Consider the following 27,751-nt stretch of genomic DNA (forward strand, 5'->3'; position numbering starts at 1 on the left):
TTGTCAACTTTGCTCCCATTAATATTCACCAGCAGCTGTGGTGAACGCTCATAATAATCGATTTAATGACCTTCAGTTCCTCTGTTGTTAATTGATTGTCATGTTTGGGGTACAGTATTGAATAGCGTGTCGGCAGCAGGACGCTGTTATTCTTTCTTACTCTTTGGAGGCAGAGATCCCCTGATCTCGGCCCTGTTGTGTGGAAGATTTATGATCCTGCTCTTAAATCAATGGGGACTCTCTGTGAGGGGCTGTGCCGTTTAATGGAGCACTTTTTAATTCGAGGGGGATTTTCCTCCTTTTCTTTTCATAAGGGAACACTATTTAGCTAAAACAAAATTGGTTTGAGCCATTGTAAAAAATATTAGATTTTAACCAATTTTCTCAATGTAGTGAAATAAATAGCTTTTGTGATTGCATCTACACTGAATCGTGTGGGGAAAGGCCACATTGGTTGCATCTCTGGTTAAAATGATATATATTTGCACCAGCTGCACTAACACAAATTCCTGCACATTTATTTCAATTTGCAATTAAAGTAATTCTTAAACCATTTTTTGTTTAACTGGTTTGCCAATTTACTAATCAATTACAGGGAAGCACAAAGCTTGTGAAAAGAAATGAAAGCATTAGTGATTCACTGCTAAAAACAAACTTGGTGCTGTGGAAGAACAATCAATAGAGCAATGTTTCACTGTAGGCTATAGCACCTGGAAAGCATCAAGACACTGACTCACTAGTAAACACAATTCAAGTTATTTCAATGCTGCTGGGTGAAAACAGAGCTAGAAAAGTGTACTTTCAGGGGCAACATAAAGAATTACTTACTCTCTCATACATGCCTAAATATTTTGTCTGTTAATAGGTTTCAGTGGCCCAGAGGGCATGAAACTCATCCACACACATAATGACCAAGATGTATTCAATTTCAAAGGAGGAGAGAGAAACACCAAAGTTGTGTTGTTGTTTTTTCACCTTTCAACAGCAGTTTTAGCACTAGTGGATTAATTACAATATTTCTCCTTAGCATAAAATATGACCTGTTACCCTGAGGGGTTAGGTGATGATAGTTTGAGAGTGAAAACCCAAGTATTATGCATGCATAGGTTGGTGATAGACAAATATTGCTTCTTTTGTAATCTCAAGTATACTTTGTTTTGGAAGACAATTATAATACATTTTTTTAGTCATCAGAAATAGCCCTGTGTGCAGCTTTGTTACAGTGCCTTTTTGAATGGTTTATTTCACTTTCAAATAAGTACAAAGATTTTCTGCAGCAGCAGAGAAACGTTTTGTCATTTGGTTTATCTTGGAAATAAAATCACTTAGTTGGAGACTAAGACGAAGATGTCCATTCATAGTTTAAGTTCTTGAAGATATGTCCATTATAAGTAAGGTGGACTTTGCAACTGTATTAACTCAGAGGTCAGCTACAGGACAAACTACTGTTGGAATTTAACCAAATAAAAAATAAATCAGCATTGTCCATTAAAAACCAAGGATTACATCCAAACATTGCTTTAGTCTAATCCACACTTATCTAGCTCAGACAAGCCCATTATCCAGCTGACAGTTCCCTGATGTGTTTTCACATTAAGAAAAAAATATCAGCACTGAATGTCAGTCATTAAATGAGAGTATTAAATTCTAAAATACTATCTAGTTAAGAAATAAAAATGTATATGGCCTAAAGTTTCTCATTCTGTTTTCAAAAACACCTGATTCAACTCTGGAGCATAAAAATATGCAGCAGCACAAACACAGAGCAAAAGATTACGAAAAGGAAAAACATAGAGGAAAACAATGGGATTCTGAAAACAGTATTAACAGTTTCTATGTGTAGTCGGTTTTGCCAATGACTTTACTAAAGTTGACTTTATACTTCTGCTTGGACTATACTCGTAGTGGCCTATTGTCGTGAGCACTACATACTTAAGCTTAAGTGAGTCCCCATCTTTCTGTAATACTCCGCCCAAACACTACTCTACCGTGCCATTTTTCTGCCGGTTCCCATTCCCGGTGCAGAATTTCCTACTTCTTTGTGTATAAGAAACCAAGGCAACCGAAACTGAGTACATAATGTTTGAGTTCTAGGCAACAAATACAGATTGGCAGGTGATCATGCTGCAGTTAATGTGATGAAGAAAAGAAATGGAATGTACAGCTGCTCATTCAGCTGTGCCAGAGGATGGGAGATTTTCTCTGCACTTGTTTCACCAATGACAGACATTAAGAAATGCATGTCTGATATTTTCAGATGGGGGAAGTAGTTTGACCATGTCATATGTCATATCGTCATACCAAATTAGTCCACACAAAATGCCCATAGATATGACTAAGAGACCAGCAGTCAGCTGGTGCTACCAAGCGAGCCAGTCAGAAGGCTTGAGGTCTGACTTGTAGTTCCATTTTTTGAAGAGGTGCACATCAGTTGTGTGCATAGGGTTCTGTGTAGGGCTGAGGGCTACACGGACCAGATTTAACATTTTTTTTCCCTGCTCTTATGACTACAGTCATTGGGGGTGCACGATATTGGATTATTGCCAATAGTCAGTATTTCCAAACTTAATTTGAGCTGATACTAATAGAGATACAGATATGTACTCACCATTTTTTCATTGTAAAGAACAACAACTATCTTTAGTGCAAAGAGAGGCTGACATAGCTAGGAGAGGAGTGGGGTCCGGATGGTCCGGTGTTATTTTATATTGCAAGCTTCATTCAATATGGTAAGGGCTCATAATGAGCCTCCTTGAGTGTGAAGCACCCTATGCATCACCTATAACTGATGGTCCACTTATATTTTACCAATATCTAAAGGTCATATATGATATATACTGTAGATACTGTATCGGCTGTAAACAGGCATGGCTCTAGTTATTTTGGTGCCCCCGCAGCTCTTCATCATAATCTTGGAGAAAGTTAAGTCAAGTTTGCTCACTAATAGTTACATGTGATTCTTTTTTTTTTTGCCTGTAGTAAGAAACATTTGTCTTATGATGTACAGTGACATTTTAAAATGGGAGCTCAGTGAAGGTGATTTGAAATAACTAGAAGTATATAATGAAGTTGGCATTTGAAAATAAAACGCAGTTTAATGCACCGACATATTTTGAAACATTCTTTCAAACCGCATTTTATTTGTAAACAGCATTTAAAACAGGGTCTTATTTTAAATGCATTATTTTTTATTACTTGCATTCTTTTAAACATTAGTGGTGGCGCATGTGGAGAGACAAAGAAAGGCTGGCCTGAGGGGTGCAGAGGTTAGAGTATGAAGCTTAGGTATTCACAGTCTGTTACATTGGTGCTTTATTCAAAATATTCAGGGCTCATATCGGCGCCCTCTTCAGCATGGCACCCTTGGCGACTGCATGTATCACCTATGCTCAGAACCAGCCCTTGCTGTAAATATCAACAGAAATGTTCATGTCTGCTGATACAGATATGCTGATATTGTGTATTCCTAATATTTATTAGCAGTATGCCAAGCTAAATTAAATACCCATACTGTTAAATGCTTCCTCCATTTTCTGGTATCACAACAGGTGATGCACATGTAAGCTCAGTAACGATGCACATGACAAATATCATCCTATGCTCAAACACTCAGGACAGCATCAGCAGCAAGCAGCTGCAAGAAAATGTAAAAGCGACAGCATTAGATGCATCCATTGCAACATTTTGCATCTTAGTAGGGGCGTTTACTGGAGGGACTGAAGCTACCTTCTTGCTCTCTCTCTCTTTCTCTCTCTCTGTCTCACACAGAGCACACGCTCTTGTGTCTATGAGATGGTAATTAAAATAAAATGCTTATTATATGTAATTTTCCATGCCCGTTTATACAGTTGATAGAATATACTTCTTACATTGTTTCCTATATAAATAACAGTATTAGACATTCATAGTTGAGTTGTTCAGGGAACATTCAGTTGTTCATTCAGTTGCTGGTTGTACATTGTAACATCTCCATTAGAATATACCACATTAAGATCAAATAAACAATGGTCCAAACAAGTCCAACAATTCTCAGCAGATGGCTGTTCAATCATAACCAGGTCTGATTCTGCTGAAGGGGATGTTTCCCTGCCATGTAACTTTTCTTAATGTTGGCAAGTTCCAGACTCAAGAGGGATTGAAGTAGAGTCTCTGTAGGTGATATAACATAGAGGACTGTGTAGACTTGCTTCTTTTGTAAAGTGTCTGGAGATAACATTGGTTTGAACCGTCACTATGTAAATAAAATATTGTTTGCTTGATTGATTAAAAAGCACTGATGTTCATGTCATTAAAGATGTGCGGCTAAAAGTTTGTTGGATGATTTTTATTTTATTGTCTTTTTTCAAATTTTCATGAAACTCTACTAATATGTACTTATAATAGTCTCAGTTGGTTACATGAACTAATAAAAATGCTCCACTCAAAGAGAAAAGGAGGACATTATACAGAATCCACATTTTAAGTCAACAGAGACAGAAGTAGCAGTGTGTTCAGGTTTTTGTTTTTTGTTTTTTTAGCTATTCACCTTCTATTTATTCTCTCTCTCTCTGTTTCTCTCTCTATCTCTCTCTCCATGTCAGTCTCTTTTTTAAATGACTGACTGTGTTGGAGTTAGCAAAGGAGCACGTGACCAGCGGGGGTAGTTGGGTTGGTGGGAAGTGGGGAATGAGGGTGAGGAGGGTGGGGGTGGTTGTGTGGAGGGGGGGGCAGGAGGGGTGGGGGTTGCAGTATGGCCGCTAGCCTCTTTCTTGCTGATCCTCAGGAGACCATCTGCGCTGGGGGCATTGATTAGAGTGTGTCTGGTGGGATTACATCTTTGCCGTTGCCATGCCAACTAATCAGCTGATTTTTTTCCCCTTCTCTCTGTCTGTCTCTCCATTTCTCTCTCTCTCTCCTCTCTCACTGGTTGTCACAGCAACGAAATACGGGAGAAGCGCGAGGGCCCCGGCAAGCGCTGAATTCAGCTAAAGGGGCGAAAAAATGTTTTTTTTTTTTTCTTTTTCCCCTCGCTGTTTCTGTCTCCGTCTTCCTCCCTCTCTCTCTCTCTCCTCCTAATTGGCAACTCTCTCTGACCTGAAGTTCTTTTGTCTCTGGTGTAAACACACCCTTCTCCAGATTACATTTATTTTCACATTTTAGAAATAGCTGGATGGTTTGAGAGGCCCAAGGACAGATGCTCTGAATGAGGGAAGCGAGCAGAGTAAATATTAGGAGCATAATAGCTCACTCTGTGCTAAAAAAAATCCTTGAACAAATTCCAAGTCGGAGACGAAACCCTTCCAGTGTTTTTATCAAAATCACGCCTGGCCTATAAACACTGATTTTTGTTTTGTCTGCGTCCAAATCAGCTGACGCTCGCCTGCCAGCCGGTAAAAGATTACTGAAAGTGATATCTGTCTGAGGAGGAATGTAAAGTAACACTAACTCTTATCTTTGTCCAGGTTTGTACGGAGGGGCGCTTGATACTAGAGTTCGCCTTTGATGATCTGATGAGGATCAAGACGTGGCACTTTACCATCCGGCAGTACAGAGAGCTCATCCCCCGCAGCATCCTGGCCATGCACGTGAGTGTGACATCATTAACACGCAACCAAGCCCACCCCCCCCATCCCACATCTACCTGTTTAAGTGTCACTCTTTTGAATCCTAACAACAGTCTCTGCTCTCTGCCAAGACACTTTTTGGAAGCTTTCATGAGCATATGAAATTTAAACGCCAACAAAGCAGTTTGGAGGGATTTTTGCAAACCAATTTATTTGCAGACATCAAAGGCCACAGAGGATAAAAAAGGCCCTTGTCTGGAAAAAAGGAGAGAGAGGGGAAAAAAAACAAGGTCGAATGAATAATCTGCTTAATTCCACTAAGTGTAACACACATTTAGTCACTGGAGCTGTGGAGTATAGCTGGAGCAAGCAGAAGGTCTTCCTTTTCAAATGGTTTTGAACTTAAACTGTACAAAAAAGAAACACTTTTATTTTCTCCTCATACAAGTAAAGCAAGAAAAATTATGTTTCCAGTGAAACATGACTATCAAAAACTCTAATAAATCCAACTTTTATGAAGAGAATTAAAACATCCATGTGTGTAACTGGCAAACTCACAAACTGCATCTTCAAGCATATTCATAAAGGTAAAACAACACCTAGTTCTCACAAAGGCTCGACCTTTTAACCTTTATCAATTTAGATATACTGAAAATAGTCTGGTTGCTTTTGCAACAGTTGTCAGTGACACCTAGAAATTAACTACTGGATGGATAATCACATTTCGCCTAGCAAGGAAAGGTGCTTGCATACATCACAAAGGCATAAAGATAAAAAAAAAAAAACTCAATTTATTTCTTGTCACATGTGCACCTCTTTAAGTTTTTGTAATAACAATTTAAAATGTCAGTCACATGTCTAAATAAGTGCCAATCTAAAGAGGTCAGACCTGCTGACATTTCCTCAACATGCCACAAAGAGAAAGTAGGATTTGAATACTGTAGATTTTTGTGAAGAGCACAGTCACACAAGGTTAAAAACTCAAAGATATGTACGTCTTGATTAAGATTGCTGTAGCAGTTTTCCATATATTGTCTACAATACTAAAAAGAATACCTTTGATAGCCTGTGAACCACCCTGAAACAGTTTACTTTACATCTGTAGGAAGACTTTTCTTGTGTCAGATCATTTTATGATTTTGATTTTACAGTGTGGTGCCAGGGAATAAGAAGAAAAATATGTGCAACCACAAATACACCCGCTGTCTCCCTCTGAATAATTTTGAATTTCAACTGAAGAATATCAAGAAAAATGCTATAAACACAGCTTGTAAGGAAATACACATTGTTGACTTATTTTTCAAATGGGGCAGGCCTAAAAAAGTTGTGCATAACGTGACACAACTTATATCTCAGACTCTTAGACTCAGCTGAAATTTACTAGAAAAAAGGTTTGGATGTAATTACACTGATACAGTCAGCATCAATCAGAATGTCCAGAAAATGTCAAATCCTCTTTACACTGAGGAAGGGAACAAAAACCGCTAAGTGCTTGCTGACTTTAGCGGTTTGTTCAACTTATCCTAACATTGTTAGATAGACTCATGTTAGAACAACGATGATAAGTGAAGTTTAATTCCTCATAAATTTAATCCACCATTTCTACAAAGAGTGGGATTTTATCTATTGATGCCACATCATTTCTGATGTCTGATGTCTGTCAGCAGGGCTGATATCAGCCAGTCCTATGTTAACCAATTCATTGATCCATCCCTATTATTGTTTTTTGCAAGCTGACAGTATTAACTCATTGTAGGACATTGCTTTATGTTTGCTTTAGCATGGGACTTTGAGATCTGCACATTTGCAGCTTTTTAGGCTGAGGGAAGGATTCTTTTACACCATGCAGCCCACCCCCAACTATGGCATGATGCCGTCTGTATCTGTTGAGCCCAAGTTTGCCATCAAAGCTCTAATTGAGAGGTTTTACAGCCCATGACTAATGCAGCCTTTTACATTTATTCCTCTCATGTTCAAGGTGAGGTATAGTGCATGTTCAAAAATGTCATGTCATGTTTGGATAGCTACAGGAAACATTTGATTGAAAACCATCATTTTAATAGATTAAAGAAGCTGGAGTAAGTTAACATTTTTAGCCTTGATAAGGTAAAGTTAAATTAAAATAAACAAAAAATTGCAGTGCTCTTGCATGGTTTTCACTTGCAGAGCTACACAGTACAGGTTGCTACACACACAGGTGTTTGATTAATAAAACAAGATCCATTCCCAGTATTTTTCTATTTACCCCCACGGACTGAAAGGTGTGCGTAAGAGGCAGCTTCTTTTTTGGCCAAATCTTCATATGAATTTCACTCACCGATAAATTGGCCCCTCTGGGCATTCACGCTAATTCCTGGAGAGCGGGATACTGTGGGGTATTGTGGGTCCTGGACAGATCTTATGTGAGTTCAGTCTTTTGATCGCAGCCCGGACTAATGAAAGCAGATACAGACACATGGGAGTCTGACAGAAAAGTTGAAACTGCAGATACCAGCACAGATGTAACTACTATAGAGAGACTAGTTTTTGATGAAAGAGAGAAAAGGAAGTACATCTATACTCTTTATATAGTTGCTCATGAAAAGATGGTAGGGAAAAGTTTGCTTTCTTGTAAATGAGAACTGGAAGAAATTCAAGGTGAGTATCCATTGACTCAAAGAGTATAACAGGAAATGCTATTGAATATGAAGCATAGAAGCTTCAACAACATGGTGCATCTCCTCTTTAAAAAAATGCAAGAATAGAATAACTTTATGGCATCAGTTGTTTTTTTTAAAGGTTGTTTTAGCTGCTTTTTGGACCAGCAGGTATGTGGATGAAAAAGTAACATAAGAAAAAAACTGCATGGTGTTGTCTTTTTACGACATTTAACATTTCTTATTCAGTTTTCATAGAGTCAAACAAAGCCTTAGTGCATTTCATCCTAAAGTCCTGGATTTGACATGTTTTTTCTTTATTTTAGAGTGCAAAAGTAAAGTATTTGTCTTGATTTCAGTTGCTCATCTATCTACTTGAAAAAAGCAGCAATGACACTGAGCATGAATAGGAATTGCATCATACAATGAAAACAAAAGAACATAGTCTGTGTTTTTGTTTGGTAAATCTGTTCTTTAAATATAAAGTATGGGATAAATTGGCAAAAGGTAACACATAGATGTTCACATACCAATAAAAGTTTGTAATCTTTCTGAAAAAGTACTTTTTCTATTCAGTCAGTATTGAAGGATTCCAAAAAGCCAAGATTCAAGGCTCTCAGGTCCCAAAGTGAAGCTGTGTCCCTGAGAAAAGTAATAAAAAACTCAGAAAATACATGTTAAAGAGTGATCAATCAGAAAGCTTTGCAGTTCCTGTTACGTCCACTAGATGCTGACTTAGAAACTTGACTGCTCAAAAGTCAGGGACAGAAATGTCTGTCATTAAGACATCTTGTATGTGACTATTTTTATTTTTGAATATTCTTAAATTTATCTTGATGATTGTTTTTTGAGGGCTTGTCTTTTAACTAAAGGGCTGAAGGAAGTAAGATGGCATGTTTGACTGTTTGATTGATTGACAACTCATCACTCTTTTTCTGATTTCAAGATGGCTGTCATCGATAAACCGTCTTTTAGTGCCTTCAAAATTAAGCTGTTTGTTTCAAGGTCAGGTTTGATTTTTGTCATTTAAAAAAGCAGCTAGATACTCTTATGTCAAAAATGTCAATATCACTATCTAAAAATACTGAATCACAAGTAGAAGTCCTAAACTTGTGGTCTTTCCTGAAATCTTTTGGAGGTATGTACCTAGACTATCAATTTATGAACTCTTGGTGCAAAATTGCCACAATTTTTATTGATTTTCCTTAAAAACAATGTTCATCTAAGGGATTTAAATACTTGTTGTGGAATTTGACATGCATTTTGTGCATCTTTTAAAGAATATTATTCCCCATCATGCTTAAACATATTTGACATCATGTTTGAGCACATGTGAAAGCTTAAGCTTTAAAACAGATGTACTCTGACCATTTGAAATTTCCCGTTGGGTTTTTGTGGAGTAGAAGTTGAAAGTTGCAATAAAATAGAAACAATGAAATGAAGTGTAAGTACCTCAGTATTCATACTGTACCTTGAGTGAATGTACCCACTCACCTAGAGGACTTGCATTGTACGGGGGATGGTATAAACAATTAAAAATGCACACAGATAAAACACTCATCATCTCAGGTGATGTGTACTATGTTTCCCCTCCCAAACATCTGCTACACCTCCTCCCTCCCACGCATACAATATTCATCATTCAAACATAAGGCAGAGTTGTAGTGCAAGAGCTCAAATATTTACAAATAATTACAAATCATCAACACAGCAGAGATGTAACAGCTGTTAATCTTATTAATGAAAACACTAATATATTCTTATGTCTACAAAGAGACATTAACATAAACAATTTGTACACTGTTTTGTTTTTATACGATGTATTCATGTAGGTATGAAGAGTAGGTCTGTTCAGTATTATGTGTCATCTGTTGATCAGTTAAACAAATAGCTTTTTCTTCCTGTTACATATTTCATCCTTGGACTATAACTACTACTCTAAGATGAAAGGAACAATTTCCTGTAAGGTTAATACTTATTTTCATCACCTTATCTTTGAATGAGAAATCAAACCCAAAGCAGTATTTCATAATCGCTGCATTAATTTTATTAAATGTATTGAATCTGACTGTATAGATTAAGTAAAAGGTGTGACGTGCCTCTACAATATGTAAAGGAGTAGTTAGATAAAATAGTTTAACAAAAGTTAAAGACAAATAATTGGGTGCTGTGCATGGTTAAAAACAGCAAATATAAGAAGGGGAAAGAGAGGTTTTTTAATATTTTCTAATTTATTTTAGACATGAAAGGTAATAAAATAAATGAGAAGATCAGACCTGCGATTTTTAATGCAATCACTAAAACCCAATCTTGTAACATCACAAAAAAGCTGAAATCAGTGATGAGACACCTTGATGTATACCTGTAACATCACATTACACTCAAAAAGGCACTAACAATGCTTTTCAAACACTTTCAATCCAAGATAAGCTCTGTCTTTAATTTCAGAGAAGGTTGGTGCAGAAAATTGTGGTTCAGTCTACTTGGATTGGAAACTTTAGATTTTGATCGTTTTATTTCTTGTTACACGGAAATAATTCTTTTTAATGTTAGAGAACTTGGTTTAAGTCAAAGAGAATATTTTCCTGGACACTCACCTCACACTTTGCATGAAAATATTGTTATGAAGAAGAAAGTAATACAACATGTAAACACCACTGAAAACACAAAGCAAACAGATACACAGCATGCAGCCAGCCAGTGCTCTGGAAACATATGACAAAATGAAGTATCCAGGTAAAAGCAATAACAAAACCAAGAATAGAAATCACACAATAGAACTGCTTTAAAATGTTTTTATTCATAAATATATAAGCGACCAGAGTGAGGATAAGATTAGACTTTTCGATGTAAAGATAAACAAGGAGTAAGTAATGTACTATGGATATTATTGTCTTCAGTGTTTAAACATCTTATTCGGCACACCGACTTTTAAATAGTGAATGAGTTTCTGTGCAGTTCTCTGTTGTTTGTCTGTTTTTGGCCTCTTGAACTGAGTGTCTGTGTCGTCGCTGCACCATATGTGCCACTATTTACTCGTGCTACTCCACATATTGTTGAAACGTCGCTGCACCAGCCTTGCCAAAACAAATTCCTGTACACTACATTTAGCCTAATTCTACCTGATGAGTAAAGTAGTTTGGATTCTGACGGCCTGCCAATAATAAGCACACTAATTCAATTCTGCCGTCACTCATGTCGCTCTGCTGACGGTACAGAAGAGCTCCCTCGCTCCCCTCTTCCCTTTCTCCACACAGAGATGCGACTAGAGATAGAATTATGCATTTTTCATGAGGCAGTGAATGCAAGTGTGCTCACTGCTCCTCCTCAGACTCAGCTATGTTTTTGCTCTGTCAATACCTACAGCTTTTTTATGATTTGACTGCTTTTTCCTGGAGTGAAAAAAACAAGCTTAGAGAATAATTAAGTCTTCATAACTTTTTTTCAATCAGACACTTCCTATACTTGCCATCTTTTTTTCTTTACGTATTGTTTTCTTACTTTAAATGCATTTTTCACTCCTACATACACTGTGTGGTCACAGAGTTTCCCTATTTTTAATCAATAGATGCAGTAGAAATTCCAAAACACACTCAAAGATACTGGTCATATCTTCACCTTTTTTCTAAGTCTCCTAAAACACATCATGCTTTAGTAATTTAAGAGGCATGAAATTCTAACAGACAAAAGCAATATGCAATTTACAGGGAAGAATAACTGTTCAGAAAATGACAATGTGTTAGAATATTAATTTTAAGCAAAAATGCCATTATAAGCAGTAAAATGGGGGGAAAGAAGGAAACTTTAAAAGCCCATTCTCAAGATGAGCACTTCATTTTTGGCTTAAGTCTTCTAAATAGACAGTTATATTTGCCAATTAGGCTGTCCAACAAAATTCATATCTCAATACTTATTAGCAAAATGGTGAAACAATATCGGTAACTCCATATTTTTATTTATAAAGAAATAACTAAAACAGGTCTGTTCTAAGACAAATCCATTTGCTGAATGTCTCACAGGCACTTTGATTACAGCCAGCATCATAAGGTTGACACATATCAAATGACGAAACTTAACTTCCTGTTTGTGGGGGGAAAAGAAAAATCATGGAAATGCTCCTTCAATAAAATATGATGAAAAATAATAGTTCTCTTTTTAGAAAAAAAACATCTCCAATTTAGCCTCTTTTGAACAGTAATCATGTGTCTGATAGTGATTCTCACTGAAAATAATCTTTTTACTGCGCATTAGGTCTGCCATGTATTTGAATTTTTTAATAAACTTAATCTATATCTATTGAAATGTTTTCTTGAAAACATATTGATGAAGCTAAAAAAGACTTCCTCTATTGCCCAGCCCCAATGCCAGTATAATCATCATTTTCATTCCACGGAAAATATACCACTACAACACCAGAAAGACCAGCGTCTTTTAATTTCTCAACCGCTTTTTTTAACTTTACGTTATTAAACTAATTCCCCTCGCTATCCAGAGCCAGTACGCTTTCACAGAGCAACATCATCAAATCCAGCACAGATATGAAATTAAAAATATGCAGAAATTGAAATGGAATGACAAAGTAATATCAATTAATTAGTCCACAGTTTGACATTAGTGTGAAATGACGGGGCCATAAACACTTCTATTCAGCTTCATGGCTCAACTGCAATAATAATGTTAAGTACTTGCATTTATGACTGGAGGGTGTGAACGTGTTGATTGTGCACGTCTGATGAATGCCAATTAGCCTAATTGCCTGTAGATAATTAGTTTATTTGTCATCAGTTAAATGCAAACATAACAAGTTATGGATGTACAATAATATATCTTTTTACTCAATATAAACATGCATTTGAGGTTCATTTTCATTTCTCTGTTTCTGACTTCAGGCACAAGACCCTCAGGTGCTGGAACAACTGTCCAAAAACATCACTCGCATGGGTTTGACCAACTTCACCCTCAACTACCTCAGGGTAAGAACTCTGCATGTGGGGGTGTGTGTATATGTGTGTGTGACAATGTCTATGACTGTCACTCTGCTTCTTGTTTTCCCTGCACTTAAATGCACACAGAGGAACATTTTTAGCCCATTTCTTTAAGATTTATTTCATGTGAATCACATTTTATCTCTTAATGCCTTAGACTTAGGTGTTTTGATACAGTTTATTTTTGTAAAGTAATAATAGTTGGTTTTCATAACACCAGATTTTTGAACTTTGGTTTGATTTTAGTAAAAATCCAACTACATCATAGTATCTTGATAATACTGTAACCAAAAAAGAAGTCCTAGACACCCATTACTGTGCAATTTTTAGTTGTGATAATCAAAACATCTTATACAAACTCCAACATTTTGTCTAAATTGCACAAAACATTAGCAACAGTTCGATGTCTTGAGGTTGTCAAGATTTTCCATACTAGCACAGATTGTTTAAAATCTTATGTCATTTTTTTTGACCAAAGGAGAGAGAGCGCTGTCTAAACTAGCGATGCACTGATGCACAGTTTGTTGTAAGTAAAGGCCAATATCAGCCCTTTTCACAGACATCAGCCATTGGCAAATAATATGGGCATGAACCGATGATTGTAGCAGATTTATCTGTTGTTTTGATCAATTTAATGCTGGCAGTTAGCACATATAGTATAACAGCTGATGTAGAGAAGAGATTATTACTGTGTAGAAGATTCGACCTGTTGGACAGAGTCTGATCTGTTTTCATGGTCAGTTATGAGAAAATGTTTGCACAGTGGGGGTCTCCCACCAAAAGATGTAGTCAAAAAAACACCACTATCAGCCTCAGCGCTGATTTTACAATCGGTGCATCTCTCGTCTAAAGTGAACTAATATTTTGGTAAAGGATAAATGGGTGGAACTGGTGGTCTGCTATCAACAGTTGTCAGCTATTGTCTGGGCAATTTAGACAGTGTGCAGGAATTAGCCCGCATTTTTTAAATCTTTTATCTGGCTTTCTGGAGCGCATCACTAAGTATGGAATGTCAGCGTGGTATGGTAATCTTTCTGTTCTGCTGAAATCTAAACTTGCTCATCTGGAGGACTGAAAACCTCTACCTCCAGTCCATGTATGAGCAGTCTGTTCTCAGAGAATATTATCTGATCGATTGCATATCCTTCACCTGGAGTACTTCTCGATCTGGTGGATCATACAGAGTCCCCAGGTGTAAACTGAACCAGTTTTTATACTTGTTTGTGCCCACCTTGATTAAATTTCGAAAGGTTTCTTGAGGCTGTATGAGTTGTGCAATAAAGTCACTGTCTTTTATTTCTTTGTCTTTTTACTAAGGCTGTTAAGACTAATGGAGTTAACTGTGATTTTTTTTAAAATCTCGATTAATTGCATGCTTTATTGTCCCTATTAAAACACTTTGGCTAAGACGCATCAGCATCTCCCTGCAGCCATGGTGATGAAAAATAAGTTCACCACTGTTCTACTGTCTCATTACACTTTAAAAAACTGAGACAACTCAGTGGACAAGTCAAAAGTCATCTGGGTCCTTTTAATGATCTCTTGTTTTCATTATCGGTCCATAACAAGTTTGTTTTTCTGTGGTTAAGGCCATGCTATAATCTTAAATCTTTCTTTAAAAGCAGGCCTGTATCCAAAAAGGAAGTAATTAACCCTTAGTTTAAGACAGTAGGTAATTCCAAAATGACACAAAAACAGTTTAAGATGCCAAAAGTGTAATTTTAAAATGCAATGAAAGGGTGCGATTAACTACAGAAATTCTGTGATTAAATATGATAATATGTATGTTTTCACAGCCCTACCTTTTTATCTTATTATGTTTTTCCCTTATTGTATTCTTTTTTGATCATTATAATAATAATAACTATTATTATTATTGTTATTATTTCTATGCAGATCATGTGCAATGTGGGTAATGTTCAATAGCAGTTTGTTAGATTGTTGTATTTCATATTTGTCACTGTGGTTGTCAGCTGTATGTGTGCAGCACTTTGAGTCCATGACTAATTTCCCTTAGTTCCTAATAAAGTGTATCATTTTGTACATCATGGTATGGTATGGTATTGTACCATATCGTATTGTACCATCAAAACAATAAATTGAACAATAATGGGTGTTTAGGACCTCTTGATTTTTGAAAATAATGTAAATGGTCCTTTAATAAATATATACAATGATAAATCTCCATTTATGTTAAAAATTTCAAATAAATGTCAAATGTGTGGATTTCAAATAAATTACCTTGTGGCCTCTAGTAATAGTACTGTCAGCTATTCTTACTGTAAACATTCTTTTTATTGAGCATTAGGCCTGACATCTGTTTTTATTTTAAATCAGTTCATTCAGCATTGCACTAACCAATGGTCACATGATGTCAACAGAAACACGTAACACTGTTTATCGATATAAACAATGTTGTCTTATCAGTTATGTTTGCTGGAACATATACAAATATAATCCTAATTTTATATACTGCTTAGACCTACTACATGACAAAGGGGTGTGTTTTTTATTATATAAAATAGTCATGCTCTGTCACGTACAGTTCTTGGCATGATCATCATTCTTTTCTCTGCTTTTTTCATTTACATTAATTTCTAGGTTTTTCTTTTACAAGTAAAATATTGTGTTTATTTGTGGGTATATTGTGACTGTCAGTGTAACTATTTTTCTGTCTTTCCATGCAGTTGAATGCTTGCACTTGTATTTATGTGCTGAACACGTTCTATGACTCTCAGGCGTTTGAAACCTGAGTGTATAATTTCATGGCATCAAAACAAAAAAATAAGCACTTATTCCTCCTTTACTCCCTGCATATACATGTTTTTTTTTCTACCTGACCGCAGCAATATAATTTACAGAAATAGGAAGCTTAAGCCTGCTGAATACATTAGTGATTATTTCACAGGGTTTTGTTTGTGTTTCCCGACGCCACAGTTGACTGACAGCTACGATTTCCAAATGGGAGAACAAGAGCGAGCGGGAGAGAGAAGAATTAATTGGATACAGAAAATTAGCATAACATTAATGAACGCTCCCTGTTGAGACTCATAATTGTGAAATGGCGCGCGAATCAGGGAACGGCACCTCCGCTGCTTATAATAACTGAGTGAAGGAAGACACAGAGAGAGGGGGAGAGAGAGGGAGCAGGGTGCATGTTTTTGTTTTTCTATGACAAGGATTTTTTACGCAGACGGCGACTGTTAAGCTATTGAAAGAGAAAACTGAAGTATCTGTAATTATAAGATTTTAGCCTCTGCTTGTGCCTTATATAGTTTATTGTGATGGTCAGTTTTTAGCAAACAAACAATGAAAAAGGGATCATTCTGTTTATTTTCTGTGTACTGACAACATATGTTTTACAGACAGGGTTAAGTTGTTTGTGGTCTGAATATTCCCAGATCTGCTTTTGGATAAAGGTTTAGCTGTTAAAATGACTCTGTGCTTGAAATATTTAGCATAAATCCTTGTGCGTCTGTTAAATTAGGAATTGGCCCGACTTTTCCAGAGCACAATGTGGTTTTATTTTAAATGCTACAAAAAAATGTTCATCTTAACGAGGGATTTAACCTCAATCTGGGGTTTTCTTCCAATTCAGTAATAATGAAAACATCATAAACTATTTCATTAGTTCAAAAGTAGGGATATATAGTTTATTGAATTTGCATTTGAAGCATGTGAGTTTAATCATATTTCCAGTTTAAAGAGCACCAAGTGGACAGAAGTAAGAATTAAAGGCCTAGATGCAGATGTTTCAGTGTTATGTGGATATTTTATGTGTTCTGCAGAACTGGGTTTCCAATCTTTTTTGGCCCGTAAGCATTAACGTAAAGCAAATGAGATTCTTCTTATAGAACATTTAATCATCATCCTATTTTGAGGTCTTTATTAATACCTAGCTTTTACTATAACAAAGCAAAGACTGCAGAAAAATCTGGTAAAGATGTTTTTGCTGCAGATTTTTTTTTTCCCATACTAAACACACTCCAATCTTTGGGAGTCCTGATCCCCAGGTTGGAAACCCCAGCTTTGCGGTCACTGTTATTCATCTAAAACTTATTTTGCAAATGATATTTTCCCCCACTGTTATCCAAGGATGCCAGTGTTAAATACACCCTTTCCTCATATTAAATCAGCATTAATGTGTCTGTGGAAAAGACCTTTCCCAGCGTTTATCAGTCCTTCAAAAAGAGAGTGACGTTTCCTGGCTAAGAGGTTACAACCGGCCTTTCTCTAACTCTCACAAACACGCACACACTGTTCTTTTTTCATTTGGAGTATTTAAGCCTTTCCATGTATTGGAGCTGCTAGCTTCCTACTATTCAGCCTGAAAATAGCCCTTGTTTTCAGGCTGAGAGCCAGGGCTTGTTGGCTGAGCTGTGGAGGGATATTACTGTGTCAGGAGGGAACTATCAGAGGAGAACAAGGGATTAGTCTGCTACAGGGATGTTCACTTTACCTCGAGCTGCATGGCATCGAAACACAGGGAATAGCAGCAGACATTACTGTGTTTATGCAGGGTAATTTGGCGTAAGCAGCAGACTCTACGGTTGTTAGAAACACTAGTTTGAAACCACAGACGTGAATATTCCTGGTTTGAATATCCATCATGTTAAACTATCTCAGCGAGGATTCCCTGTGATTTCAGGAAAAGAGCCTCCAAACCTTCTGTATAACACATTGTACTTATTAAAACAGGCACCGCAAATGTTGGAGTCTTATTCAAAGTTTTCCCCTGCTCTGTCTTTTTTACATTGAAGGTATTGCACAGTGCGGTTAAAGGCAGGCTGATCAAGTAGATTAGAATTGACATCAGAAATTTAAGGTTGGTAGAAGATGAAGGTCAGCTGAGATTATTTGAGCATGAACAGAATGATTAAAAGTCTCCTTACTGTCAGTAATGACCGTCAAAGTCCCCTTGAGCAAGTTAGTGAACCCACGCCTACATTCACTGCCTTTTTTTGACCTTACATCGAACTTTTGGAAACAAAATCATCTGCTCAGCCAGTCAGCTAAAACATCAGTTATGTCAGATCAATGACACGTAGTACATGTGTTTCTAATGTCTTCTTCTTTCTGGAAAATAACTTCAACCATGATATTCGTATAATACATGAACTATGAACGTAGCTGTCCATCAACGATACTGCTACACATTTTCTCAAGTGGTTGTAGGATTTATGAGTTGGTTGTGTTCATATCAAGTCATGTGGGGCTGTTGTAGACATGTAATGACAAAATAGCAATAAATTGTTAGTTTGATTTTTTTTTTAAATAGTAATTTCTGTCCTTTATCCTAACAAGGCCCTTTGTGCACCCAACACAACATTAACCTGTGTAAGGACTGCTCAATATTGTGAAAAATTTGAAGCCTAGTGTTAGTTCATGCAGGACAGAGTAGTCATATGCCCAGCTGGGGTCAGCTGATGGCCATCTGATCCTAATTATCCCCAATCACAGTCCTTTCTCAGCAGTGTATTTAAATATGACATATTTCTCACTAATCCCTGCTTGCATTATCGCTGATTCACTATGCTGCTGGAAAAGCTTAACCTCCTCCACCCCAGCCTCCTCCTTTATAGCATAAAGCTTATTTTACCCTCATATTCAGATTCATGCTGCTATGGATTAATTGCTTTTGAACTAATTTTAAAGTATTCAACATATTCTGTCTATATGGGGGTTTCTAGCCATGCTTTCCCTGGAAAGTCAGAGCATGCTGCTTGGCTAACACAGGGAGCATCTTTTGAGTAGTAAAATTGTTAAATGTATGATGAGAGTGTTCCTGACTGAAGTCACATTTTAAAATCTTTTTTTGTCTGTTATATTAGTTATATTGCAATATGACAACCCAGAGAATCACCCTTAATAAATGCTGTTTGTTTTTATGTTTATATAAGGCCTGTGTGATATTAAATAGATATATAATATGTGATTAAATATTTCTATAACAAAATCAAGGGCAATAAACAAATATCTAAGACTGCATATTTATTTATTAATTATTATTACATTTTTTGATAGGAACAATGCAAATTACATAGTCAAACTTTAGCCTGTTACAAACAAGCTAAAAGTAACTGATGTTTCAAATATAGAGGTGATAGCTTTTCCTAGTTTCCATCTCCTGTCCCTGGTAAGACTTTTAGAAAATGAAAATGAAAGAAGGTAAAAGTAAAGATATCAAGTTTACATAGAAATTGTGTGGAGACAGTTACAATTATGTAAGTTATGACTTTTAGTTTCTATCTGCTCTTGCTCATGTTTTACATATTGCATTTGTTTCCTAAAACCAAACTAATGCTTTTTTTTGCAATTAATTTTCCATAAAATAGCCTTAAAATAGATTAAAGATAGCTTAAACTTCATCTGACTGTATAAACATAATTTTTGAAGCTTATGCCATTATACTAACCTGACACGCCAGATGGATGTGTTTCACACATCAATCTGGGAACGCTTCAATATGTTTGAGAAAAGACAGAAGCTTTGAAAAAAACTCGGAGTGTGATTGGGTGAACGTTCTGTCTGTCACATCTCTATGGACCAATAAGAGCAACAAAACACGTGACGTAGCTGCTATCGAGCTGCGCGTTCACAGCTACTGAGGAATAACGCAAAACATGGCATCTATAGACATGTAAGCACTTGACTTTTGTCATTTTTGAAAAGGAAACAATTCACTGCTGTTCTTTGTTCTTCTTTTAACAAAGAAATGTTGTCAAGTTCTGATAAAACTGGCACTTTAGCAGCATCCACGGTAATTCTGCCATAATTGCACTGGCCTCTTGTTGCTGCTTGTTTACATCACGACTCTGCTGCACCTGAAAGTACTGCCCCTCATCGCTGATTGGTCCTGTCACTTTCTAACCGGGGCCAAACGGTTCAGATGGGAGCTTAACAAGATGGATTCACCAGTGAAAAAGAAAGAAAACAGGCATATCCACCTGCTTTGCAAGGTTACCATTATACCTGGACCTCAATCAAACTAAAATTGGGCACATGCTAACTAAGAAATTACTGTTTATTTAAGTATTATAGATGTTCTTAATTTTTGTAACAAATCCAGGCCTTTGTGATGTGTTCATTGCATATGCTCATAATGGCGTAGTGATAAATGTGGTTTATTGTGCAGCCCTAACCTGCAATGTCATGTTTCTTTCCTCCGTCAAAAGTGGTCTATGACTAGACGCTGTTTAGTTCTGAAGGGACAAAAACAGCAAAAATATTGTTATTTATTTCATCTTATGTCCCAGTTATCACTGGATTATAGGACTGAGTTGGTCTGGTATGTTTTACTTATTCTTCTACAAAGTGCAGCATCTGATAATAACAGAAAAACTATACTAGCCTAACAAGTAGCGTTTGAAACATGCGGTACAGGATGGTTATCTATGACACTGTCATATTTCACTGTATCTTTTTAAGTCATATTTGCATGTTAAAAACCCATTGATTAATGCCTTCCTTTGAAAAGAGACTAAGTAATGGTGACAATAATCTTCAGTTTAATATCACATCCCTGACTCGCTTTTTCTGGAAATGTGTGATGAATTTATCTGGAAGAATCCAAATGAAGTGTAACCTGGCACGCTAGATGGATTTGTTTCACACATCCATCTGGAAAACCTCTCATAGACAGCAAGGGAAAGGGCAGAACCTTTGAAAAAAAAAAAACTCGGAGGGTGATTGGATGAACGTTCTGTCCATCAAATCTTTACGGGCCAATCAGAGCAACAAAACACATGACGTAGCCACTACCAAGCTGCGCCCCTGTCAAAGGAGTAAACTCCGTACAGAACTGCATAGCGTGACCCCATGGCGACTGTAGACATGTCAGTACACGAGTTTGTAGTTTTTGAAAGAAAACAACTCACTGCTGTTCTTTGTTCTTCTTTTAAAGAAGAAATGTCATCAAGTTCTGATAAAGCTGGTGCTTTAGCAGCATCCACGCTAATTCCGCCATAATTGCACTGGCCTCTTGTTGCTGCTAGCTTAAGTCATGACTCTGCTGCGCCCAAAAGTACTGCCCCTCATCGCTGATTGGTCCTGTCACTTTTTAAGTGGGCCCAAACACCAATGAGAAACACGGGAACAGGCGTATCCATCTGCTTTGCAAGGTTAAATGAAGTGTGCATATAGTGACTAAAAAGTTGAGATCTTATCCAAGCTCAACTAAAACTAGAGCATAGTGTAGTTAGAGACGAACTTACTCTTGTGTGTACAAAATGTACCATGCTGTAGAATCTTCCCATGTTTTCACCGCTCAGCATACTACCAGATTACCATTTGCTTAGCTGTTAGCAAGGTCAGCAGGAGGAAGAATCAGTAACTAGCTGAAGGAATCATATCATCACCTACTGTTGCAGAGGCAAACATGCTCCTGTCAAAAACTTGGTTCCCCCAGTGTGCATGTGTTTTTGGACTAGGCTTTTGAATAGCCTAGTCGATCTATAATTGCAGCTTGACTGTACTATGTTATGTTAACATACTGAGTATAAAGCTTATTGTAACATAGGGTTACATACCAGGGTACTAAGCAGTCAGAAGCAGTAAGTCCTGGGTCTTTACAAAAATGTCAGTAACAATATGCCTGTGAAAATAACATTCAGTTAAACTGCAGCTGCTCTTTAAAAACTGCATTCTTATCTTCAGTTCATTGTTTATAGGCCACCTGAATCAGGTGAAAACCTGCTTGCCATAACAGATCAATACATTATGAAAAATACTGTAGGAAACTAAACAGTATTACAGGGAATAACCTTAAAAGTGTGTGCTGCTCTTGGTCATTTAGAAAACAAAAGATGTTGTTGATGTCAGGATCATTTAGACAAGAGGTCAAATGTGACGGCCTCTCCACAGACAAATACATGAAATTCTAAGAGTAAAAAAAAAAAACGACTTATGTGCTTCTTTTATACTTTAGTTTGTTGTTCAACATAATCTTCTATTTTCCTCACAAACCAGCATAGCTGGAAAATCATGTTATTTTCATGTTTCAAAGACAGAAAAGTCAGGTAAAAATCCTGTCAGAGGGAAGAAATGGGCAGGTTGCCTGGAGTGTGATCCCACTGTTATCTTGTGATTGGTTCAGCCAAAACACAGCCTTATAACTGTCCAATCACTGTTCTCTGACTCCACCGACAGGCATTTGGATGGTTGCTGTTATTAAAAAAGGAAGGCCTGACCAGCTTGTAATGTTATCCAGATGTTATCTGGATAAGCTAAGCCTAATGTATTTAAGATGACAGGCTGACCTCTGGTTCCTCTCACTACAGCTCACCAGAGATTTACAGTTTTCTTCAGACTGCATATTGTACTCAGTCTTTTAACCGTAGAACATTGTTGGAGTGCAGTGTGGGAACGAGGGACTGTTCAGTGGGGAACCGTCACATAAATGTGTCCAACAATGTGTGTATTCACACGTGAATGTGTCACACACACTTTGTTGTGAGTTGTAAACATCTCAACAAAAGCTGCTCATATTGAGATGTATCCTCCTTCCCATCTTTCCCTTTCTGTCTGTCTCTGTGTGCTTGTCTCTAGAGCTCCTGACAGTAAACCTTTTTTAAACAGGTACTTTATTTATAGTGTCTATAAAAAGAAGATTTACTGCTCAATTAATCACTCAAAGTCAGTCTGTGGTGATTAATTGAGCAACAAACTGAGTTTTTATGGGCGTTGTTTTGCTTTACCTTGATTTGAGGCTGCAGCAGTGGACACTGTGAAACCTCTTCCCTCATCACATGTTACATAAATCTGCTCTAACTGAACGTGTTGTTTGTCCCTGTTGTGTCTGCAGTTGTGTGTCATCCTGGAGCCCATGCAGGAGCTCATGTCAAGGCACAAGACCTACAACCTCAGCCCCCGGGACTGTCTCAAGACATGCTTATTCCAGAAATGGCAGAGAATGGTAGCCCCACCAGGTAAATACCTACTGTGTACCCCAAAGACACAAACGTTTATTTTCCAAAAGCATCCCCAATAAAAAAAGATACAGGTGGTGTGTTTCGGACAAAACCCAGAACTCAAAGCCTGACATCTGCAGTTATATCTGGGACCCTGTCGTAGTCCAAACTGCCTCTGGTGTTGTAACAATAGGCTGCCAGGCTATGTAGCTAATTCAACATTATACAATTTAATAGAACTGACTACATTTGTAGTTGATTTATTCGTACACCGACTTGATAGTAGGGTTGGGCAGTATATTGAGTTTTGAGATATCTTGATTTATTTTAAAGCAAGATACAAAGTAAGAAAATAACTTTTTCATTTATTTTCCCCAATGGGTTTATTTATTTCCTATGTCATTTTTCATATAGATGTTGATATTGTGTAGCTATCTGTTTATAAAAGTGTCTGTGTGATATTTTTCTTCTGTCTTTGATCTGTCTTTACACAAAAAAAATCAATATGCATACCATGAATTGCCATATAGCTAACAAATATCAATATATGATTTTTAGTCGATATCACCCAGCCCTACTTAATAGCTAATTATCAGGTTCAGCGGTAGGCGTCTTTGTTATTCACAAAAATGCCCCAGCAGTGCATCAGCCTCTGTCCGCTCAAGGAAAGACCATCCAAAATTCTGAGTGAAGAAGTCAAAATAAATCTGCAGAGGCACGTTAAAACTTAAGCTACTTCTGCCTGAAATTGTGAGTGGATATGCTACATGGTTTTGTGGTTTTCCATTAGCCAATATTGTCACTTAGCTTTATATCAGCCTGCTCTAAACACACTACCGAAAAAAGGTGTTTCTTGTCCCAAATGGAATTAAATCCAGTTGAGTAAATGGCAGCAGAACATAATTTACATGTGTGCGTTCATCGTTTCCGTCGCTGAAGCTGAAGTGACTTTTTCTTATAAAAACCGGTTTTAATTCTCCTCTGTCACTCACTTTGTAGGAATATGAATATTTTTCCTCAGTCTGTGTTTTTATTGCATCATTTATGTATCCAAATTTGCCATTATATGTGCTAATCCCTTAAATATGTTTTGCCTGTCAGGTATGTGAAATTAATCAGAATTCAGGGCTGCCTCTTGAATCTCAACCTCGCCAATCTTAACGGGCCTCTCAGCTTTCTATGATTGATGTTTTAAGGGCGGTTTCAGAAAAGTACCAGGCTTAAATTGGCTGTTCGGTCTTAAGCTGCAGAGAGAAAGAGTAAGCCAATGAGTTTTTTTTCTCTTTTTTTGGACACATCGGAGTGGCTGCAAATTACAGCAATGCTTAGCGAGGCATGACGAGATGTCTTTAAAAACCAACACCAGTCAAAAAGCCTTTGACTCAGACCTGTGTAACTTTAATTAAGAGTGCCGGGTGTAATCAGACTAGTAGATCCAGCTCCCCGGCCAGCAGCTCCCCAGTGTCGACGACGCTCTTCAAAGAAAAGGAAAAAAAAACATGGAAAGCATTTTATGAATATAAAGTCTGAGAGGAGAAAAAAAGCTCTTGTATTGATGATTAATTGTGCTCATGGATGGAGAACAGAGCTTGGTATGAAATCCTATATGGGTGATGTAGTTTACAGCACATATATTTAAGATTTATTAGAAACCACTTTGAGTAGTTTAGACTGTTATTTGGTTTGATATCGTGCTGGTTTTGGATCCCTAACTTTTAAAATCTATTTTTTGTGGTCCGTGTGTTTTTCATTTAATGTCATCATTGCATATTGTGACATGAAATTTGCCTGAACTTGTCAGTCTAGCTGGAATTGTGGTTTTCCTCACTGGTGCCGTGTTATTCCCCCTTTCCTGCAATTCTTCTCTAACTTGGCAACTGGTTGGGATTCAGTGAGGAAGGAAGCCACAGGCACATTTATGCTCTGATAAGTCCTTTTGGTGGAAATGGAAGTGATTTTAGTGCGTCACTGGCTCAGCATTGAAGGAAAACAGTTGGATAACAGAAATGATTGTTTCTGACAATAGGCCTGTTTTTTCTTTCTGCACACATGTCTGTCAAAGTCAGGAATCAAACAGAGAAATGATACTGATAAAAATTCCCCTTATTGTTTTGCCTCTGATTTACAGTTTGGTTGTATTGAGTGGCTGGTTTGTCATAACTGAATATAAAAGCATCTCCCTTGGTGTGATTAGTAAGAACCTCGAAAAATGTATTTCATTTTGAGGCATCTGTTTGAAGATCCCAGCACTGTTTTCTTGTCTCTCTTGAGATTAAAGGGAACAATGTTTTCTAACAAATGATAGCAGGAGTTACAGAATCGTGTATTCATAAATTATGCATCACATAAATGATTTGTAAACACTAGAAACACCTAGGTCTCTATTTAACCTGCTTCAGTACTTAATATCTTTTAATAATGATGAATTCACTTGTAATTTAATTGCACCTTCAGGAATTATGTATAACTTTTAGTCGGAAAACATCTTTTATCTTAAGTTTCCCAGTGGTGTTAAGTATCTTCTGTGTACTGATGAATGTTTAGATATTTTTCATACTTTTCTCTGTTGTCATATCCGATCTCATTCTGTCTAGAAATTATTTAACCATATGAATAAAATAAATCTGGCTCCGGTTTCAGCTGGACACCCACAGAACTTCAAAACGGAAATATTCCCCACAAATCACAAAAAAGGTATCTTTCTTCTTACAGTGTTAAATGTCTGAGTCCGGTCTGTCTAATGCTTATGTGAATGCCATGAAATACATTTTTTGTGCAAGATCATTGTGAAAGTTCAGCTGCATGCTTTAAGAAGGCCTACTATCACAAATCAAGGTTACATTTGCCCGATTAAATAAGTTAAGTAACAAAATTCTTGACAGTAACACACTCATGCTTGAAAAGAAATTGCAGTAATGTAGCAACTGTGCAAGAATGGACTCAGTATATTCAATAAAACAAGCATTTATGCTCTTTCTGCCTCACTAGAGCAGTTTACATTTGGCTCTTTGAGGAATCAGCACACAAAATCATTAACAAATTTGCATTACACTGAGAATCAGGGTCCATTGTTGAGCATTTCTCCTAATGAAACAGGCTCTCTTACTAGTGCATGTCTTGGGAGATGGTGACACGTTTGTGGTTTCACCTCTGAAGAAAACAAAGCATGGATCATTGTAGACTAGTAGCCCTTGTCTTTGTCCCTCTCAGTGTTTATATGTTGTATTTGCATGCATGCATAAAGACTTTTTTCTGCATGCATCTCTGCTCGACTAACTGTCCGAGCCTCTGCTGCTGCATGACCTTACACACCCACACAGCACATATCTCTACACCTTGTCTCCGTCTGTATGCATTATGTTCTTGGCATTGCCTCTGTTTCTCTTTGCTGGTCGCGCCAAAGCTGAGCCTGCCCGACAGACAACCACCAAGAGGAGGAAACGGAAGAACTCAGCCAGCAGCGCCAACAGCAGTGTGGGAACCACCGCCGGCAAGAAACGCAGCCCTGCCACCAACTTCAGCCTCTCCAGTCAGGTACCTGTAAGCATCAGCTCCATTTCCCTCTTTTATTTTTTTTCTTCTGATTCCACATGCTTGTTTACAAGGCTACAAAAGATATTCCTAATGGTATTGCAGCTATTAGGTTTAATTTATTTTAACAAAAGAGGAGAAAAACACCAGAAGGAGAGGGTACAAAAGAAACTCAAGAAGTGAGACAAAGAAACCTCCAGGGATTTGTGTGAAGCGTCTCACCAGAAAAGACAAAGAGAAAATACATCAAATATCATAAAAAGTGACTCAAACGACATTAAAATCATCAAAGCAGGAAATAGTACAAGAACGGCTGAAGTTATAAACAACAAGAAAAGGTGCATAACAATGTTCCTTTGCTGCAGGTTTCATCATGTGCAGCTTCTTCTCCAATTTTCAAGCAGTTTCTCTGAGTCCATGCACTTCAGAATATGTAAGTTTAAAAAGACCCAGCTGACCCGGTTGCTCAACCAAGTGGCCGTAGCCTAGAGGGTTGGTGGTAAAAAAAAAAGGTTTGAATCTCAGGACCAAATGGGAAAATGTGGGTGGGGAAAGTGACTCTGGGCACCTCTCTCAGACACCACTGTTGAAAATGCCCTTGACCAAGTCGCTGAACTCACAGCTGCCCACAGGACTGGAAGAGCAGTTTGCTTGTACTGTGAGGCTCTGCCTGTCTATAGCTGTCTCAATGTAAAGCTGCAGTGGATAAACACTGGCTATAGCAAGTCAAACAAAAGAGCTTCTTATGTACTTTGACTGCAGCAGTTTTCAGTAATATGTAGTCTTCAGACAACAGCAGCCAGTTAAGGTTTTCTGATAAATTTATCATGGTAAAATGTTCAACCTTTAGACTTGGCTACTCCTGAGATACTTCAGAAAAATGTTTGATATCAGGTCAAATAGGTCAAGAATTAAGGATCTAGACTAGTTCTAGACTATACTCTTTGTTTTATTTACACAGTCCCAACATTAATCCACCATGTGCAAAGCACTCAGTGACATTTAACAAAGTTGCATGGGAAAGAAAAAAACATCTCTTAACATGATATATATATATATATTGTTGTAGCAGTGAGAGTTAGAGGGTCAACAGCAGCAGGCTGTGGAAGTATGTGGTAACAAGTCTGTGACATTAACTGGAACAAGCA

The 27,751-nt window shown here is 37.3% G+C and overlaps 1 protein-coding gene across 5 annotated transcripts in view; it reads left to right on the forward strand.

Moving 5' to 3' along the window:
- ldb2a (LIM domain binding 2a) overlaps positions 1–27,751 on the forward strand; it is a 161,232-nt gene that overhangs the window by 119,479 nt on the left and 14,002 nt on the right. The window contains exons 4-8 of one of the 5 annotated variants that reach the window (XM_041797585.1): positions 5,442–5,564; positions 13,069–13,152; positions 22,967–23,090; positions 25,713–25,766; positions 26,461–26,612. In XM_041797585.1, coding sequence (XP_041653519.1) covers positions 5,442–5,564; positions 13,069–13,152; positions 22,967–23,090; positions 25,713–25,766; positions 26,461–26,612 — 537 coding nt within the window. The remainder of the gene's footprint in view (positions 1–5,441; positions 5,565–13,068; positions 13,153–22,966; positions 23,091–25,712; positions 25,767–26,460; positions 26,613–27,751) is intronic. The other 4 variants (XM_041797587.1, XM_041797586.1, XM_041797588.1 and 1 more) reach the window with 4 other exon arrangements.

The sequence above is a fragment of the Cheilinus undulatus genome, linkage group 10, assembly GCF_018320785.1.
Source record: "Cheilinus undulatus linkage group 10, ASM1832078v1, whole genome shotgun sequence".
Lineage (NCBI taxonomy): Eukaryota > Metazoa > Chordata > Actinopteri > Labriformes > Labridae > Cheilinus > Cheilinus undulatus.